This window comes from Cyprinodon tularosa, unplaced genomic scaffold (genome assembly GCF_016077235.1).
Source record: "Cyprinodon tularosa strain WSP-4 unplaced genomic scaffold, ASM1607723v1 ctg31, whole genome shotgun sequence".
In the NCBI taxonomy this organism is placed as follows: domain Eukaryota; kingdom Metazoa; phylum Chordata; class Actinopteri; order Cyprinodontiformes; family Cyprinodontidae; genus Cyprinodon; species Cyprinodon tularosa.
The window spans coordinates 2,603,167-2,621,104 of record NW_024039019.1 but is presented as its reverse complement, the minus strand read 5'-3'; the positions used below and the strand labels follow the sequence as shown (position 1 = coordinate 2,621,104).

Below are 17,938 nucleotides of genomic sequence, written 5' to 3'. Positions count from 1 at the left end.
TTAAATGGTTCTACACCATGGATTCTGTATTTTTACTTCTTCGTTACATTTTGCAAGAAATCATCTCTGCCTCTTCTACTCTGCATTTGGGTCCACAACAACATCCACCAACCCTGACATGGCCTAATGCTAACAAAGCTGTTCACAGATGGATTAAAGGCTTTCATTAATCTCTGATTACTAATTAACCATTCAGTTTTATTCTGAACTTTAGTACTTCAAAGTAGCAGCAAAATAACGTTCTAAAACTGATGCCAACCTAAGTGATTAGCAGTTTTTCTTTTTTTATTATTAGTTATGAAATTACTGCAACACGAGCAATTTAAAAGAGGTGAGAGTCTCTGACAGCTTCTGACATTAAGTGTTGTCAACCAACCTGGTGGGAACTCTGTATGATTCCCCTCTGTCTTTACAACGCGGCCTTTGAACAAAAACGCCCTTTCTTACTTCAAAATAAAAGTCTCTAACGTGATATAGGCTGTCATACTAAATGGATATAAGCTGTTCTATTCTGGGTGATTAATAATATGCTGTCAGCAAATATGTAGGACTCCACGAGGCAGACCTATTATTGTGAGATCTTGTACCATGGGATCTCATTATGTCCTTATGTGGGTATCAAATCACTTTTTTATATATATATTTTCATGAAAAAAAAAATCAATTTCCTTTAACATAACATGGTGCTTAGAAAGCTCTTTTCAAATAATGACTCATCCTTTCAGTAACCAGTGGTAACCAGTTGCACCATTAACATTATAAACAGTATATCCCTGAAAGGTATCCTCAAAGCAGTTCATTTGTTTACTCCTGTGATGATTGGAGCTCTGCCATAACACAGAGGTCACCAATTCCCCTGTGGAAACTGTTTGATCCTCCTTCTATGCAGTGGGGAAGAAGAAAAAAAGCACTGGATCTCACACAATGGAAGCCTTTTTAGTATGACACAGCTGTCACAGGTGTGTGCATGTAAGGGAGTCCTCAGTTAATGGGCATTCTCCCCCTATCTGTTTTTTAAGCTGCTTTCAAAATTAGGTGGAGCAATTTCTGAGCCCATTTATTTTTTAATGAGGGGTCATTTATTTGTGCAGTTAATTGCTGGGCTCCAAACTTCTTGTAATAACTGATAATAATTCATGCGTGAGAAACAGTCACTGTGCAACACGGGAGGAAATGAAGGCGGAGGGAAACAAGAAAGGCGGCTGTTCCTCAGTTTCTGTGATGACGTGACTGGCGTGTGTTTAATGTCCTGGAGCTATGAAGATGGTCAGGACTCAGATGAATATGTGCATATGGTATATGCTGTTAAAATAATATATACAGTGAACTAGATTGACATTCCTTATCAAATAATTATTAAATCCACTTAAGGTATGATTTTGTAAATGTTTGTATAGGATTTGTCAAATGTTTGTAGATATACCTAATGTTAAAAGGTTCTCTTTACCTGTATAAGCATCAAAAATGAAGATTAAATTAAACAAAGATAAAAAAAAATTGATAAGATCAAAGGAGAGAGCTCAGTTTGTTTAAGTCTAGTGTTAATATTAGGTTGTCTAGGAATTAGTTAAGAAAAGCTTTTTTTTATATGACATCATTATAGTTCAGTTTAATTCAATTCTGAAGTATTTTAAAGGTCAAACTACCTCCTGAAATCTGATTGTGTATTTTTTTTTTTGTCTATTTGTTTTTTTGTCTCTTTGGCTTTAGCTCCTCACAAATATAGGCATAAAACAGCGGGATGAATTACGCTCAAGCAAGTTCAACAGAATCTGCAAATAATAGACAGTAGAAGCTATTTGTCAAACACCTAGTGAGTAAGTAGAATACTAACAGGACAACAAAGTGTGACATTCTGCATAAGGCTGTGTGATGGATGCACTGATGCTACTAGAGTCCTGAATGTGAATCGAAGAATTAGGAGACAAATAGAGTTTGGGGATGACAAAGATTGTTTACTATAAAAACTTGCTGCTCCATTTAGAAAAAAATTCATCGCAGTTGTTGTTTTGCCTTGCATTCTGAATCAAGCCTCACACAGAATTGTGCCAAGAATGCATCCATCATTCTTAACATTAGTATTGTGCCATAACTGAAATGGCAGCCTTTGCCAAGGCCAGTAGCCTATTTAGAAATTTAAAGAATGTCTTAATCGATCTTTTGGCTTTTGTGCCGCTTTTGTGCCGCCACACATGTTCACATGTTGAAGTTATAAAAGTTGCAGTTTTATTTTTTGTTTTTTTTGCTTACAGAATAACAGGCAAGAGGTAGTTTAGGAAAAAAACAAAACAATATTATTTTTGCATTAATGCCAAAAAGTTCAATCGTGGTCTGATCTGATATAGTATCTTTGCAGATTTGGGATATGGATTTGGATATCTGAGAATATGACTTCTTTCAGTGGTGGCTTTCTTTCATAAAGAAAAACAATGGAAGTGCATGACTAATAGTTGTCCTTTCAACAGATTTTCTCACATCTGCTGTGGCTCTCTGCAGCTTCTCTGGAGTTGCCATCGGCCTTTTAACTTGTTCTCTCATTGATGCTCTCTCTCTACTTGGCCACTCAGTTTAACTTAGTGCCATTGGTGTCAACATTAGGCCTCAAGGATTTAAGATGTCACACAGCGTCAACACAGCTTAGTCAAAACTTCTTCTATTACATGTAGAAGGTAATTCATCATTTAGAATAAGCTCTGCTGGAACACAACCAACCCTTATTGACTGGAGTTCCCATCCCATCAAATACTCCTTTAGTTGTTTTTAAATTTTCTCTAAATATCTCCACAAATCTCTCTCTGATCTTATTTCTACAGTATGCTTGGAATTCAGGATGACAAATGTTTTCCAATTCCATGATCTGCGGGGCCTTCATATAACAGCTGGATTTGTTCTGAAATGAGAATACATGTGTGGAATTCATGCATTGCTGGGGAAATCAGTTGCTCTGAATTTCCTTGAATGGTACCAGAATGAATGGGGTTGAATGCAAATGAACAGCAGTTTTCAGGTTTTCAATTTTTAAAAGCTGAAAAAAATCATTGCAAAAATAATTGCATCTTAGCTAAAGATTCTGTTAGAAAATTAGTTCATTTTATTAATGTTTTTTCCAAAAAGCTGTTTCTTTTTTTGTTTTTCTTTTGTTTTTATGCACAGGCAAAAATATTAAATGCCTATAGATCACACGAGGATTGGATTGGTACCATCCTTTCATTACCAAACATTTTCACACATTTCTCTCTACTCTGCTTGTAAAAGGGTACAAGTGCTTGATTGCATTAAGAGAAACAAAAGCACAAAATTGTTTTACTCCACCTTTTCTGCTTCCTTTAACCTAGAAGAAAATGAAATTGCCTTAGAATCATGCAAAAGCTAAGAAGTATTTAGGTTGGTGATGCAAACTAAATGCAGCAGTATATTCTAAATACAGAGAGAGAGAGAGTTAGGTCATTACACTTCTCAGCTGTTTGCTTAAAATGTTCTTTTCTTTTCTTTTCAGGATCCTCGTTTCTGAAGCAATATGGCAGCTTTACAGACGAACCCTAAATCACCAGACCTGAGCTTGTGGGTCTTCATCGTTTTTCTCAGCCTTTTTCCTCAAGCCAGGTATAAAATATTCTTTAGAGCTCTTTTGTTGTTGTTGTTTATTCTTTTTATTTATTTATTTTGCTGTTGTCTTTTTTACATCAACACAGGCTTCTTTTCTGACTCAGACTCTGTTTCAGTGTTTTGTAAATTTATTATCAACCCAGCCTTTTAACTGATGGTCTATCAAACATCATTAAGAGAAAATGTTCTCAGCTTTCACTGTCATTTAGCCAAATTAAGTAGCCTGTTCATCAGTATATATAAGGGCTTTTCAGTAGAGGGGGAAAAAAAAAAAAACTTTTACCAATGGAAGATTGACAAGAGCATTCTTATTTTCCATCAATGCCTTTTTATTTCTGTGTACACACAATTTTTTAAGGCAGCGTGCCCTTCAGACTTTAGGAGTAAAGTGCAACTCACTCCATTTTTTTCCTAGAAGTCATATCTAAAGTTTCAGTTTGTTCCCCCATAACTGTAAAACCTGTGCGCTCCTCTGCACCAGTCCAGACTCTACTGACTTTTGAATTAATTCACATTGTGCAGCACACACTCCACAGGTATGATTGCCCGTGCACAGCATTTTCACTCCTGCATCTTGTGCACATTTCTCAGTCTGCATGTTGGAGTCAGCAAAAGAAAAACAAAGAACGTGCTGCATGTCATTTTGTGATTTCAAATGAAGAGATTGAGCGGGTTTGCTGTGTTAGCTCTGCTGATAAGGTAAACTGGTGTGGAAGACATAGGGGTGTTCAAATCGCTTTAAAATTTGCACGAGAGCTTTGACAAAATTTGTAACAATGGATGCTGGGATAGGAAATCAGTGAGAAGGATTAGCCCACTTTACTATGTTATTTGGCTTGGCTTGCTTACTTAGAGCACAGTGTTATTGTGCATAATAAATATACATATAAAGCAAACCTGCAGCAAAGAGAATGTTTACCATGTTTATTTCAATGTTTCACATATGCAAAGTTAAAATATTTACAAAATGTGACAGACCAAACACAAACAGGTTGAAAGTAGAAATTTCAAGGATACTTAGTCAAGATGAAAAGCTTTAGATATTATATAGTCTATAAGAAACACATTTCCCTCCATTTCTCTGTCTAGTGCTATTCCTTCTGAACAAAATGCAATTTTACAACAAATTACGCACAAGATTAGAAACAAAAGCGAGAAAAGATCAGGAGAAGAAAGCAGACAGACACTTAAGGATGTCTGCCACCTTTCTCATGAGGTTAAGGTAAAACAAAAAAAGAGACATTAACACTGATTTCTATACTTAATTAAACTCTATAACTGTTGATGTACTTTTGCCTTTATTTCAACCCAGACTGTCTCCCCATAAAAAGGTAATTGCTTGGTTTTCTCACACATTTCAAAACTACAGTTTTGAAATTGAATCCTACATTTTCACCGCATTATTTGCATTATTTAATCCCATTTTTCTGTGAAATAGTTGATTTTGATTTAAAAACACTATTGATAGAGACATATAACCTCATTATAACTGTAATGACTTCTAACTTTTATTGTTTTATCAGCTGTTAGAATGAGTGTTGCTTCTTAGTTTAAACTAAAAGTCACTATGTCGTTTTAAACTTTAAAACTGCTGTGTCGTCATCATGATATAGTGAGGTTGTTAGTACTTTGCACCATCCATTTATCTATTTCGCTTTGCCGTTGGGCAGGTGCCTGTTTACGTCGGCAGTGATTGGGTTAATAGAGTGAAGTGTGGAATATAAATTGTATTTGTTCAGTCAGGCAACTTGCATGTGAAAAACAAAATCACTATTCAACATAAACATTACTTTCAGCATAGTAAAGGCAATAGTCTCATTAAATAACTGTTAGAATGATAAATAAGAAACATACTGAGCAAAGCTCCTGTGTGGCATAGATTTGTTTATAGAGCGGTCGATGGCATGATAGCTAAAAATCCGCAAAATTTATGGAAGTCATTTCTACTTTGCTGAACTTTTCTCTCTGGTCCTGAAAACTAAACCTGTGCACATATTTTGCCAGCACTGGCATCCTTCAGCTCAGTTTTCACAAGTGCTGGAAGTACTTGTGTGATAGACTTGCAATTATGAAGAAAATGCTTCTGCCCTAAAAAACAAAAAAAAGTTTGGAAAAGGTTTGACGATATAGTCATGGTTATTACTTTACACTGCTAGAGATAACAGGTTTATTTGGGTGACACTTTGCACTTTTCTATGCATTTCACACCTTTTAGAAGGCTCTTGGAGAGAGAGCACTTCTCCACTATTGGTTTCTTTGCTGAGATCATAGCCCGCAGAAGAAAAGTTGTCAAAATGCAACACAAGAGACACAGCAGCTGTAATACATGGAGCCTAATGGAAACAGAGCTTCGGCTGCAAGAGGAGAAAGCAGGCTTGTTTATGTGCTTGCTATGGCAATTTTCTACATTCATCTACCAAGAACAATTTGTATTTGGGGAATTTGGATTTGGAACAATTCCTATTCAGATGTTTTTTTATTGATAGGTTTTACTTTAATTTATTCAAGGTTATTACACCATGAGAATATCTCACTGGCCTTTACCTAGATCCAATTTTCCAAAATGTCAACAAATGCAAATAAACAAATAAAACAAAACATAAAGTCTTTGTCATTTATTAGCATTTTATTCCCCTCTATTTAGTTGTTATGCAGTGGCCTTGTTCAGTCAGCAATCCTTCCATAATTAATTTTGTCTAAGTTAAACTGTACATAATGACTGATTTAAAACTCATGAGGACAAAATATTGCATGCGCCCAGAGCCAGAATTAAAATGGGATTTGTTTAAGTATTTCTTCAATATTCATCCAAGTTTAGGAGTAATCCTGCATGTGTGAACACCCTTACAGGATATCTGCATATCAGCAAAGCCGTTTCTCCCTGAGAGCTGCCATCTCCCTGATGCTCCCTGATGTTATCTGTAGACTTGAAATCGGCTTTGCTACAGTTGCTGCAGAAGAGTTTCTTAACGGATTAAGGTGTAACAGACAAATCCTCCATTTAAAAAAGCTGTCAGTCTGCAAATTCTACATTTCTATGTTGCTCTTCTGTGGGTAGATGGAGCATAATTAGGCATTACTCCCTGCAGTACGTGTTTTATGTATGCATGATAATACTGCATGGAGCTGAGGGCCCATCAATCCATAACCCCCACCCAGAGGATCAACGCTTAAAGGGTGTGGACAGTCAGTTCGTCTTGTTGTCTATTTTGTTTGCAATCTATTGCCAAGCTTCTGGCTAACGCGGCATATAATCAATAGCTATATGCATCAAAGAGCTGTATGTACACTTCGCCAGATGATTGGCTCCGAACTTGAGCTAGCTCTATTGGCTGTCTTGACCCAACTCACATAAATTATTTACAAGGCAGCGAGGGGCATCAGTTTGAGAGGCTACCCGGTCAAACAGATAACATTTGTTTTGGTGGTGTTGTCAAGGTTAATGTGCCACAGGTCCAGACAAGGGTAATGCATTCATGGCCGACCACTCTGCCAAGTCAACGGGCAGGAAAAACAGTTACTTCAGAACGTCAAACGAAGCAGAATCAAATCAAAGCGTATAGGTCAGGTTGATCCACTGCAGGTAGCTCATATTTGATTAAATTTTGTTGTTATTGGTTCGACCTTAAGGTGATGTTTGTGATATTTTATTGAAGAGACAGAGGTCGCAGGGGAGGATTACAGTGTGCTCCATTCATCTCTATAACTGCGAGAGAGGTCAAGTGTCTATTATATTTAGAGGAAGGATTTGGAAACTGCATTAATGCTGTTTATTTGGTGAAAAAGAAACAATAGCTCCTACCATGTACCTGCCTGACTTTTTTTATTAAGTTGATTTTATCAAATTATTTTCCATAAAAAAACCCCCACAAATAATACATTATAAGTTCACACAAGAACAAACGATAGAGATGACCGAAAAAGGGCAAGAATTTAACATGTCCAACTCTAAATTTGCAGTATTTAACCTTTACATATATGAGTTGGCAAGTGGCCAAAATGAGTTAGAGAGCTCAGTCATCCAGGGAGGACTCAGAGTAGAACCGCTGCTCCTCCACGTCGAGAGGAGCCAGTTGAGGTGGCTTGTGCATCTGGTTAGGATGCCTCCTGGACATCTACCTGGTGAGGTGTTCCAGGCACGTCCCACCAGGAGGAAGCAAAGGGAAAGACCCAGGACACGCTGGAGGGGTTCCCCCAGAGTTTTATTGTCCTATATTTTGACTATTGTTTTGACAATACTTAGCTTGTACATAAATAAACTTCATTTTTCAAGTACATTTGCTGGTACCAGGTAGGATCCCTTTGCCTTCAGAATGCATTTAATTCTTTGTGAAATAAATTCAACAAGGTATTGTAAACATTAATCATATAGTTGCTGTAGAATTGTTGGGTTCATGTCCATAATTCAAATATCTCTTTCACCACATCCCAAACTTGCTCTTCTTGCCTTACTTCTAGTAATTGTTGAGGTGAGTGGAGAACAGTTGATTTATTCTCACTGTTAAAAACAGTTGAGGACCCCAGCTTTGTAATATGGCATGATTTCCCTATCCTGCTGAAAGTAGCTATCAGAAGATGACATTAGGGCCAAGTGTGGTCATAAAGGGATGGAAACGATCATTTTAATTAGTCAGAAGGGTTGTGGTGTTTAAAAAATGCTTGATTGGACTAAGGGACATAAAATGTGCCAAATTTTTTTAACTCTTCCCAACACCACCGCTAGTCTAGTTTTTCATGCTTTCAGGCTGTTTAGACTAAATTTGGACCCTAGCGTCTGAAAATTGCAGCTTAAAGTGAGAGTAATTGGACAAGGCAACATTCTTCAGTCGTCTAGATCTAATGAGCCTGAACCACATGTAGCCTCTTGTTCTTGTTTTTAGCCCACAAGGGTGGCACCTGGTGTTGTAATCCATCTACTCCAGGAGCACTGTACTGTAGTTCATCCCATTTCATGTCATAGTTTTACAATAAATATGCAGCCAAATTCCTTCCATTTTTGGATTTAAAAAAATCATATATAAAAGGCAAACTGTACACAACATGTAAGCATTTCGATCAGGCTGGGGCTGCAAAATAAATGGGGCAGCTTTTACATTGCAGCTTTCATCTTAGCAGGTGATTTCCCAAGAGTTGAGATGTGTCACAATTTCGTTCTGCACACCATTCACAAGATGCTATTATCTTCTATAGACTGCTGATCTGGTTCTCAGTATTAACTTCCAGCCCCTTTCCCCTTTATTAAACCTATAGGGGCTTGTTCTTTAACGATTCCAAAAAAGTGGCATTTAAATTCATGTGCAATAAGTGGGCATGCAATAGATGTTATAAAAAAAGATTGCTGCACACATTTTCAGGTGCACAAACCAGTTTCATTCAGTCCCATTAAAATCTAGCAGGTTGCCTGAGATACTGACACTCTGATAGGGGCTATGTAAGAAAGATGAGGTTCTAAGCCATATATTTGGAGGTGACAATTATTATTTCAATAACAATGACAATACTAAATATTATATTATACTTTATCTCACATAGATAGGCTACCTAAAGTTGCTACAAACACAAGTGAAAACAGAAAATCATGATATGTAATAAAATGTGAAACATGAGGTTATCTTTGTCTGTTGATTGCCCTGCCCATCCCATCCCTCTCCGACAAAGGAGCTGAAGTCAGTTTCACTGCTTTAAACAGCTGAGTTTATGTCCCTCAACTCCTCTTAACAGAAGCTTGACCTGATATGTTACAAAACACTGTAGATTAATACAATAAAATAAAACATAACCGTTCTTCATGCAGAGTCTGTTAAAGAACATGGGGTACAAAAATCTTCTGGGCACTAAATGTATTTAGTTACTGACATTTGACAGAGGAACAATTGCATAGGTGTACCTAATAAAGTGGCCTCGAAGTGTTTATTCATAGTGGACAGTAAACAACCAGAGGGGCAGGGCAGGGGTGTCGTGCAGAAAATGACTCGACAAGCTAGGAGTCAAGCAATACAAATGCTGAGTGATCAGGCTGACCACACTGGGACACCTTCCAGTATCATTGATCGCGATTCTAATTACTTCAGAGTTCCAGTCAATTTTCTATTGATATGGTGAGGGTCTGATCAATGATGTTCCAAGTCACCAATTACCAGTCAACCCCAGCAGGTATTTGTCACAACAAAGGTGGAAGGGGAATTTTCTGCAGCTGTCTATAGACTTGCTCCCTGAATGCATTCTTTAAACTTTTTTATGGTGCCTTTAAAATATTCTACACTTAACTGTCAGGCATAAGAGCTAAAGCTATAAATTCTTCTTGTATTAGTATAACATAGGGAGAGAATGATCTGGCTCAAGTGAAATAGTCACTGCAATACATCTGCATCCTTCCACAGCAGCAGCATCCACCCTCTGAGGTAGAGTCAGATTTGGCAAAGCTTTGGACAAGAAACCAATTCAGTGCAGATTAACATCACAAAACATATGAGTTCAGAAATATCATGTAGGCTTTAAAACAGTTCAATGAATGGTTTCTGATATGTTGTTAGGATCCAGACATATTTATTAGACCGTTTATCATACAGTTCAATTTAGTGGGTACGTTAAAAAAGATCAACACAAAATCCTTTAAATGCACTTGAATTAATCAAAAGACTTGGGGAAAAAACTGGGTCTGAAACAACACTTATTTAGTAGACAGACTATACATCTCAGTGCAGTGTTTGCCGAACCAGTACTAAGTGAATTATAATTAGAGTGAGTTTTTTTTTTTATCACAGCTTCACCAATCAGTTAACAGCTTCTCACATTGTTTGCTTTGAATCTAAATGATTGCTGCCAGAGAAGAAACCGAGTGTTTAATTGTATATTCAAAACACCATTCGGTGATATTAAAGGAATAGTACACCCAAAACATGATTAGCCTTCATTTTCTACTCACCTCCATGCTGAACAACACTCTGGAGTACTTTTTTGATATCTCAAATGCATCTGGAGATCTGGGAGACTTCTTGCTGTCTGCTGACATTCAAATAATGGAGGTCTATGGCGCCCGAGACAGAAAGGTCCACAAAAGTCCACAAAAACTTGTCAATATTCCTCCATAATGCTCGTCCAATGTAATCCAAGTGTCCTGAGTGGGTAGCATCCAGAATTTACTCGAAACGAAGTCATTTAGAACGTTTTAGAGCCTAAACAGTAGTGTATAGGATTTCCTAATAGCGCCCCCATGCGCGCTCACGATTCTACGGAAGCCGGCAGACCAAACCAGCGCATTCAGCTCGGCAAAGAACTCATGCTCTTCCTCAACACTGAAGTCCTCAGACATTTTTCTTTCGTTGTTTCTTTCTTTGCACAGGTAAACAGCACATTTCTTCTTCTACGCTTGCATTATCGGCAGACCAGACGCTGAATGCGCACTTCCTTCCGGTTTGGTCTGCCGGCTTCCGTAGAATCGTGAGCGCGCATGGGGGCGCTATTAGGAAATCCTATACACTACTGTTTATGCTCTAAAAACATTCTAAATGACTTCGTTTCGAGTAAATTCTGGATGCTACCCACTCAGGACACTTGGATTACATTGGACGAGCAGTATGGAGGAATATTGACACGTTTTTGTGGACTTTTATGGACCTTTCTGTCTCGGGCGCCATGGACCTCCATTATTTGAATGTCAGCAGACAGCAAGAAGCCTCCCAGATCTCCAGATGCATTTGAGATATCAAAAAAGTACTCCAGAGTGTTGTTCAGCATGGAGGTGAGTAGAAAATGAAGGCTAATCATGTTTTGGGTGTACTATTCCTTTAAATCCTCCAAAAGTATGCTTTGAATCATTACCCTGTCTTGCCAGTTCAATCAGGGGAAATAACATTTATTCATGTCATGTTAGCCTAATTATTATTAGATCCAACTAGGAAAAGAGTAATTGTGCCGCTTTTAAACTAGAAGTATAATGGACTCCTTTGAGCCCAACATGAGGAAGCCAGAGTCATGTTTTACTAGTGCTGGGCACAGTCCAGTTATTAGCTACGGGTGACTACCTATGTGTTTGGAATCACTTATTAAAAGATGGTTGGGAATTTGCCCAGCATATTTAAGGTTTTTTATTTTTGTAGTGAAAGGCTCAGACTGACCCTATTTGGAGCAAATGACTGCTGTTAAAATAGCATTTCCCTCATTGAATGCTACTTTGAACTGTTTGACCAAATAGGGGAAATTTGACATAAGTCAGGTGGCATTCAGTGACAATATATTAACAAAGTTTCCTTCAATTTAAAGTTTTCTTTTCCAATTTCACCTCAGTAAGATAAGTTATTCACAAAGCACCTAAGACCTGGGAATAGATTTTAAGATAAATATGCTAACAGTGATGAGTGAGTTTTATAAAAAAAACAACAAAAAAACATCAATACAGATTAAATTAACTTTACCATCTCCATACCTAGAAATTAAAAAAATTCTGCCATATGATGAGTTGAATTTGGTAAGGTTATTATGACAAGAATGATTATCTAGAACACTCCTGTATGCAAAGACATTTACAACCGTGCAGCAATCTCTGCTCTGGTTTTTAGTTTTAGAAGAGAGCAACACACATGTACACTTTCCCGGCTGGTGAGTGAAGGAGGGGGCGGCCTAGTCTGCTCTTTTTTGCACTGTGGTCCTGGTGCTTTGTTGGATCAAATGAAGATTTTAATGCTCCTCTATTCTCTCCAAAAGCTTTGCCCCTTTGTCTAGTTCACTTTTTTCACCTTCTTTTCTCCATTTTATGGTTGTTTTGCAAAATCAAATTACTTCATACAAGCAATCAATCACAATAATATGTTGACATGTTAGTCATTATTAATATATAAAATGAGAAGTAATAACATGTCAAATAACAACAATATAAAAACAGCAATGAACCAATCAAAATGATTATGAGCATGTAAATGAGATACATTCAAAGTGTTGATGTTGTGTGACAGTTAATTTCATTTTCCTGAGCTTCATCTTCATGACACTTTCTTAATCCAGTCCAACTGATATGATCTGTTCATTTCTCTTCATTGATTAGTAGGGGTCTGTTTTCTTTTTGTTTTGTTTCTTGCTTTGGTAGCAGCCTTCAGATCCAATATCTGCATTGTTAGATCTAGTGTCTTGACAATGCTAAATAAGGATGTCCCAATCCAATATTGTGATCAGAAATTAGTCAGATAATACATGCGTCAGTTACTCTTAACCCTATTGTCATTGACTATTGTTCTCAGTTTGAGTAATATCATTCAGTTAAGCCTGATATGTCAAACTACAAAAGAAGTAATTAAGGTATGTATGATTAATGAGGGGATGGGTGGCCTACTACAGGTGCTGGTCATAAAATTAGAATATAATGAAAAAGTAGATTGATTTCAGTAATTCCATTTAAAAAGTGAAACTTGTATATTATATTCATACATTACATACAAACTCATATATTTCAGATGTTTATTTTGTTTAATTTTGATGATTACAAATGACAACAAATGAAAATCTCAAATTCATCATATCAGAATATTAGAATATTACTGAAGACCAATAAAAACAAAGGATTTATAGAAATGTTGGCCAACTGAAAAGTATGAACATGAAAAGTATGAGCATGTACAGCACTCAGTATTTAGTTGGGCCTCCTTTGGCCTGTATTACTGCAGCAATGCGGCGTGGCATGGAGTCGATCAGTCTGTGGCACTGCTCAGGTGTTATGATAGCCCAGGTTGCTCTAATAGTGGCTTTTAGCTCTTCTGAATTGTTGGGTCTGGTGTATTGCATCTTCTTCTTCACAATACCCCATAGATTTTCTATGGGGTTAAGGTCAGGAGAGTTTGCTGGCCAATTAAGAACAGGGATACCATGGTCCTTCAACCAGGTACTGGTAGCTTTGGCACTGTGTGCAGGTGCCAAGTCCTGTTGGAAAATGAAATCTGCATCTCCAAAAAGTTGGTCAGCTGCAGGAAGCATGAAGTGCTCTAAAACTTCCTGGTATGTGGCTACGTTGACCCTGGACCTCAGAAAACACAATGGACCAACACCAGCAGATGACATGGCACCCCAAACCATCACTGACTGTGGAAACTTTACACTGGACTTCAAGCAACGTGGATGAAGTGCCTCTCTTCTTTTCCTCCAGACTCTGGGACCTTGATTTCCAAAGGAAATGCAAAATTTACTTTCATCAGAGAACATGACTTTGGACCACTCACCAGCAGTCCAGTCCTGTTTCTCTTTAGCCCAGGCAAGACGCTTCTGACGCTGTCTGTGGTTCAAGAGTGGCTTGACACAAGGAATGCGACAGCAGAAACCCATGTCTTTCATACGTCTGTGTGTGGTGGTTCTTGAAGCACTCACTCCAGCTGCAGTCCACTCTTTGTGAATCTCCCCCACATTTTTGAAGGGGTTTTGTTTCACAATCCTCTCCAGGGTGCGGTTATCTCTCTTGCTTGTACACTTTTTTCGACCACATCTTTTCCTTCCCTTCGCCTCTCTATTAATGTGCTTGGACACTGAGCTCTGTGAACAGCCAGCCTCTTTAGCGATGACCTTTTGTGTCTTGCCCTCCTTGTGTAAGGTGTCGATGGTCGTCTTTTGGACAACTGTCAAGTCAGCAGTCTTCCCCATGATTGTGTAGCCTATAGAACTAGACTGAAAGACCATTTAAAGGCTTTTGCAGGTGGTTTGAGTTAATTAGCTGATTAGAGTGTGGCACCAGGGGCCATCAATTTTGAACCTTTTCACAATATTCTAATTTTCTGATATGATGAATTTGAGATTTTCATTTGTTGTCATTTGTAATCATCAAAATTAAACAAAATAAACATCTGAAATATATGAGTTTGTATGTAATGTATGAATATAATATACAAGTTTCACTTTTTAAATGGAATTACTGAAATCAATCAACTTTTTCATGATATTCTAATTTTATGACCAGCACCTGTAGTTAGGGCATAGAGATTGGAATCCTGAGGATCTAAGTTCAGGCCCAACTCCCACAGACTGCCACTCTGGGTCTCTGAGCAAGACCCTTAACCCAACACAGCTCCCCGGACACCCCACGATGGCAGCCCACTGCTCCCCAAGGGGATGGTTTAAATCTCCAATGTGAGATCATCCATCCATCTTCTAACACTCCCAAGTTGGGTCGCAAGGGGTGCTGGTGCCTATCTCCAGCTGTCAATGGACGAGAGGCGCGGTAGACAGGTCGTCAGTCCATCGCAGGGCAACAAAGAGACAGAAACAGGACAAACAACCATTCACACATAGATACGTTTTACACACAGACCCACACCTAAGGAGAATTTAGAGAAGCCAATTAACCTAACAGTCATGTTTTTGGATGCTCAGGAAAAACATGCAAACTCCATGCAGAAAAACCCCAGTCCAGGAATTGAACCCAGAACCTTCTTGCTACAAGACAGCAGTGCTACCCACTGCGCCACTGTGTAGCCTCAATGTGAGATCAATAAAGTTAAAATATTATTCATGAAGGGTCAGTTTCAGTACCAGGCAATAATCTATATAGCAATATCTGTATTGTATCGGTAAAGTCAACATGGTAGTCAGGCCTGGCCAGTTCACAGGCCAATCAAAAACAGTAACACGATGGTTACTGGACCTGCTTTTGGTACCTTTGGCAGTATTTTTAGATAAGTAGACCTCCTGAAAAACTAAAATATCAGGACCTTCATAAAGCTTTTTTGGAGAAGGAAGGGTGAGATTTAAAACATTGCGGTAGATGGCTGGGTTTACTTTGGATTTCAAAAAAATAATTGACCAACACCAGCATATGAGATGGCCTCCTAAATCATCATTGAATGAAATATTTCAAACTACACCATGCGTTGATCTGTATATCTGTAATCTTCCTTCAGGCTGTGAGAGTTGGATTTCCAAATTGCAAACTTTACTTTCATCTGAAAGCTACACACTGAGCCACTATGCCTAGTTCTTTTTCTCCTTAGGTCAGTTGGAAACTTCTGATGTTTTCTCTAGTTCAACAGTGGATTGATACAAGGAATGTGATATTTGTACCATATTCCATGTTAGAGATTTGTGTATTTATAGTGGCTCTTGATTTATTGACTTTAGCCAGAGTCCACTCTATGTAAATCTCTCAAAGTCTTCTATTTTTTTTTTTTTTATCTTGTTGAGGCTGCATCATCCCTGCTCCTGGGACACATTTTTTTCTGTCACCTTCCTTCCTCAACCCAACTTCAACTTTCACAATATTCTAATTTTCACATACAATGGCTTTGTTTTGTTTTTTTTACTAAATCAGCAATTAGTTTCTGGTTTGATAAATCCCTTTGTGAGTGGTATTTACATTTGCATATCCCCTAACTAGTATTTCACTGCATTTGGTCAGTAAAGGCAGCAAAAGTTTGGGGACTATGTCACTTAATTTACAAACACAGTCCAAATTGCTCTTGCTTTGAAGATCAGTGTTGCACATACTAACAAGCTATTACATTTTTTACTACTCACAACCGTTTTAAAGTTTAGGCCCGATGTTAAACACATATATGATATTTGTGCTGCATGGTGCCTTGCAGCGAGAAGGTTACAGGTTCGATTTCCGGCCCAGGGCATGGTGATAGCATGTTCTCCCTGAGCATGCATGGGTTCTCTGTAGGTAATCCGCCTTCCTCCCACAGTCAAAAACATGACTGTTAGTCTAATTGGCTTCTTTAAAATGTGTGTGTGTTTGTGTGTGTGTGTGGTTGTACTGTACAGTATGTCTCTTCATTGCCCTACGACACCAGCCACTCGTCCATAGACTGCCCGTGATAGGCATCAGCTCCACTGTGACCCTGGTGGAATAAGCGGGAGAAAATGGATGAATGGGTTTTTCTTCCTGAAATGATTGACAATAAATGTTGGACTTTTTCACAGTATTCAATTTTTTTTCTGGGCTGTACTTGCATAGTATGAACCTTGAGGCTTTCACCGTTGTTTGTATTGCTTTTTTTTCATTTTCTGACCTCTCCAAAGAAGGCAGTTTCCTGGAGGGACAAACATAGGATATAAATTGACATTTTTCACCCTTTATTGAGCCATGAAACAAAAACAATATATTTTATGCAGTCATTCATTTGTGTGCACTTGTTAAGTCCAAGCACGCTGTAAGAGCGCCTGCTGTGTTGCTGTCAGTTATTGCAGTATTAATTTCTGTCCTCTGCTTCCTGCATTTAGAGCAAGAGACAGACAGCTGAAGTAAAGATAAGTTAGGTCATTATACCACCCACCACTTCAAAGCTGCCAACTCGCAGGAACATAAAAATGGATCACTGTTTTAAATGACTGACTTTTTAGAGGATGATTGCATTTACTTTTTCCATTTATTTTTTAACCTTTGATTTTCCTGACAATGTGGAATAAAACTATGGAGAACATAGGGTTTTTTTGGGATGCCTGCTTTAAATGTCTGACAGAATGTACCATATAACCTGAAAGCTACATCCTACATAGTATAGCATACAATACAATTCCAGTTACCAGTTTTATTTGTAAAGCACCTTGAACACACAAAACCAAAGTGCTCTACATCAAGTAAACAAGAGAAACCGGTATAATAAACTTAAATTAGAATAAATAAGATCAAAGAAATGAAAGTTTCTACATATAAAAAAGCAAAACAATGATTAAATCAGAAATGTAAATATCATATAACGAACGGCTGAAAAATTAACATGGTGTCAAAGGCTATAGAGAAAGTCTGGGCTTTAAGAAGGGATTTAAAAAAACAGACTTGAAGGAGGCCTGCCTGATGTCCAAGGGAAGGTCATTCCATAATTTAGGAGCTGCTAGAGCAAAAGCACGGTCACCTCTGAGTTTGCACTTCATCATTGGCAGCAGCTGATCTGAGGGAATGGGAGGGTGTGTAGGGATGTGGCAGCTCAAACGGGGAGGGTGGGGCAAGGCCATTAGCAGCTTTAAAAGGAATTAAAATAATTTCAAAATGAGTCATAAAATGTACAGACAGGCCGGTGAAATTCTTAATAGAGGAAATGTGGTCAAACATTTATGCCTGATAAAAGGTGTGTAGCACCATTCTTGAGCCTCGTAGCTGATCGATGCAGGAATTACTGACTCCTTTATTAAGTGTGTAACTCTATTTCAAATTTTTCCAAGGCCTGGATTGAGAAGTGCTGCTTAAAAATAATTGGCTTTACTTTAGCTAGCTTTCTTAAATAGAAGAAACTGGTTTTAATATCATTTCTGATGTGATTTCCAGCATCCACTTTAAACTTGAAATTTCAAAAATTTTACTTTATGTACAATTTATGTCCAAAGAAACATCTCATAGGAGTTCCTCAATTAATCTTTGAAA

At 37.9% G+C, this 17,938-nt stretch overlaps 1 protein-coding gene across 2 annotated transcripts in view; it reads left to right on the top strand.

Annotated features, from left to right (window-relative positions):
- Positions 1 to 3,493: 3,493 nt before the first annotated feature.
- The window catches only part of gabra3 (gamma-aminobutyric acid type A receptor subunit alpha3), a 112,773-nt gene continuing 98,328 nt past the window's right edge, over positions 3,494 to 17,938 (top strand). For both annotated transcript variants that reach the window (XM_038292183.1, XM_038292182.1), the window contains exon 1: positions 3,494 to 3,603. In XM_038292183.1, the coding sequence (XP_038148111.1) occupies positions 3,518 to 3,603 (86 nt within the window). In that variant the 5' untranslated portion in view covers positions 3,494 to 3,517. The remainder of the gene's footprint in view (positions 3,604 to 17,938) is intronic.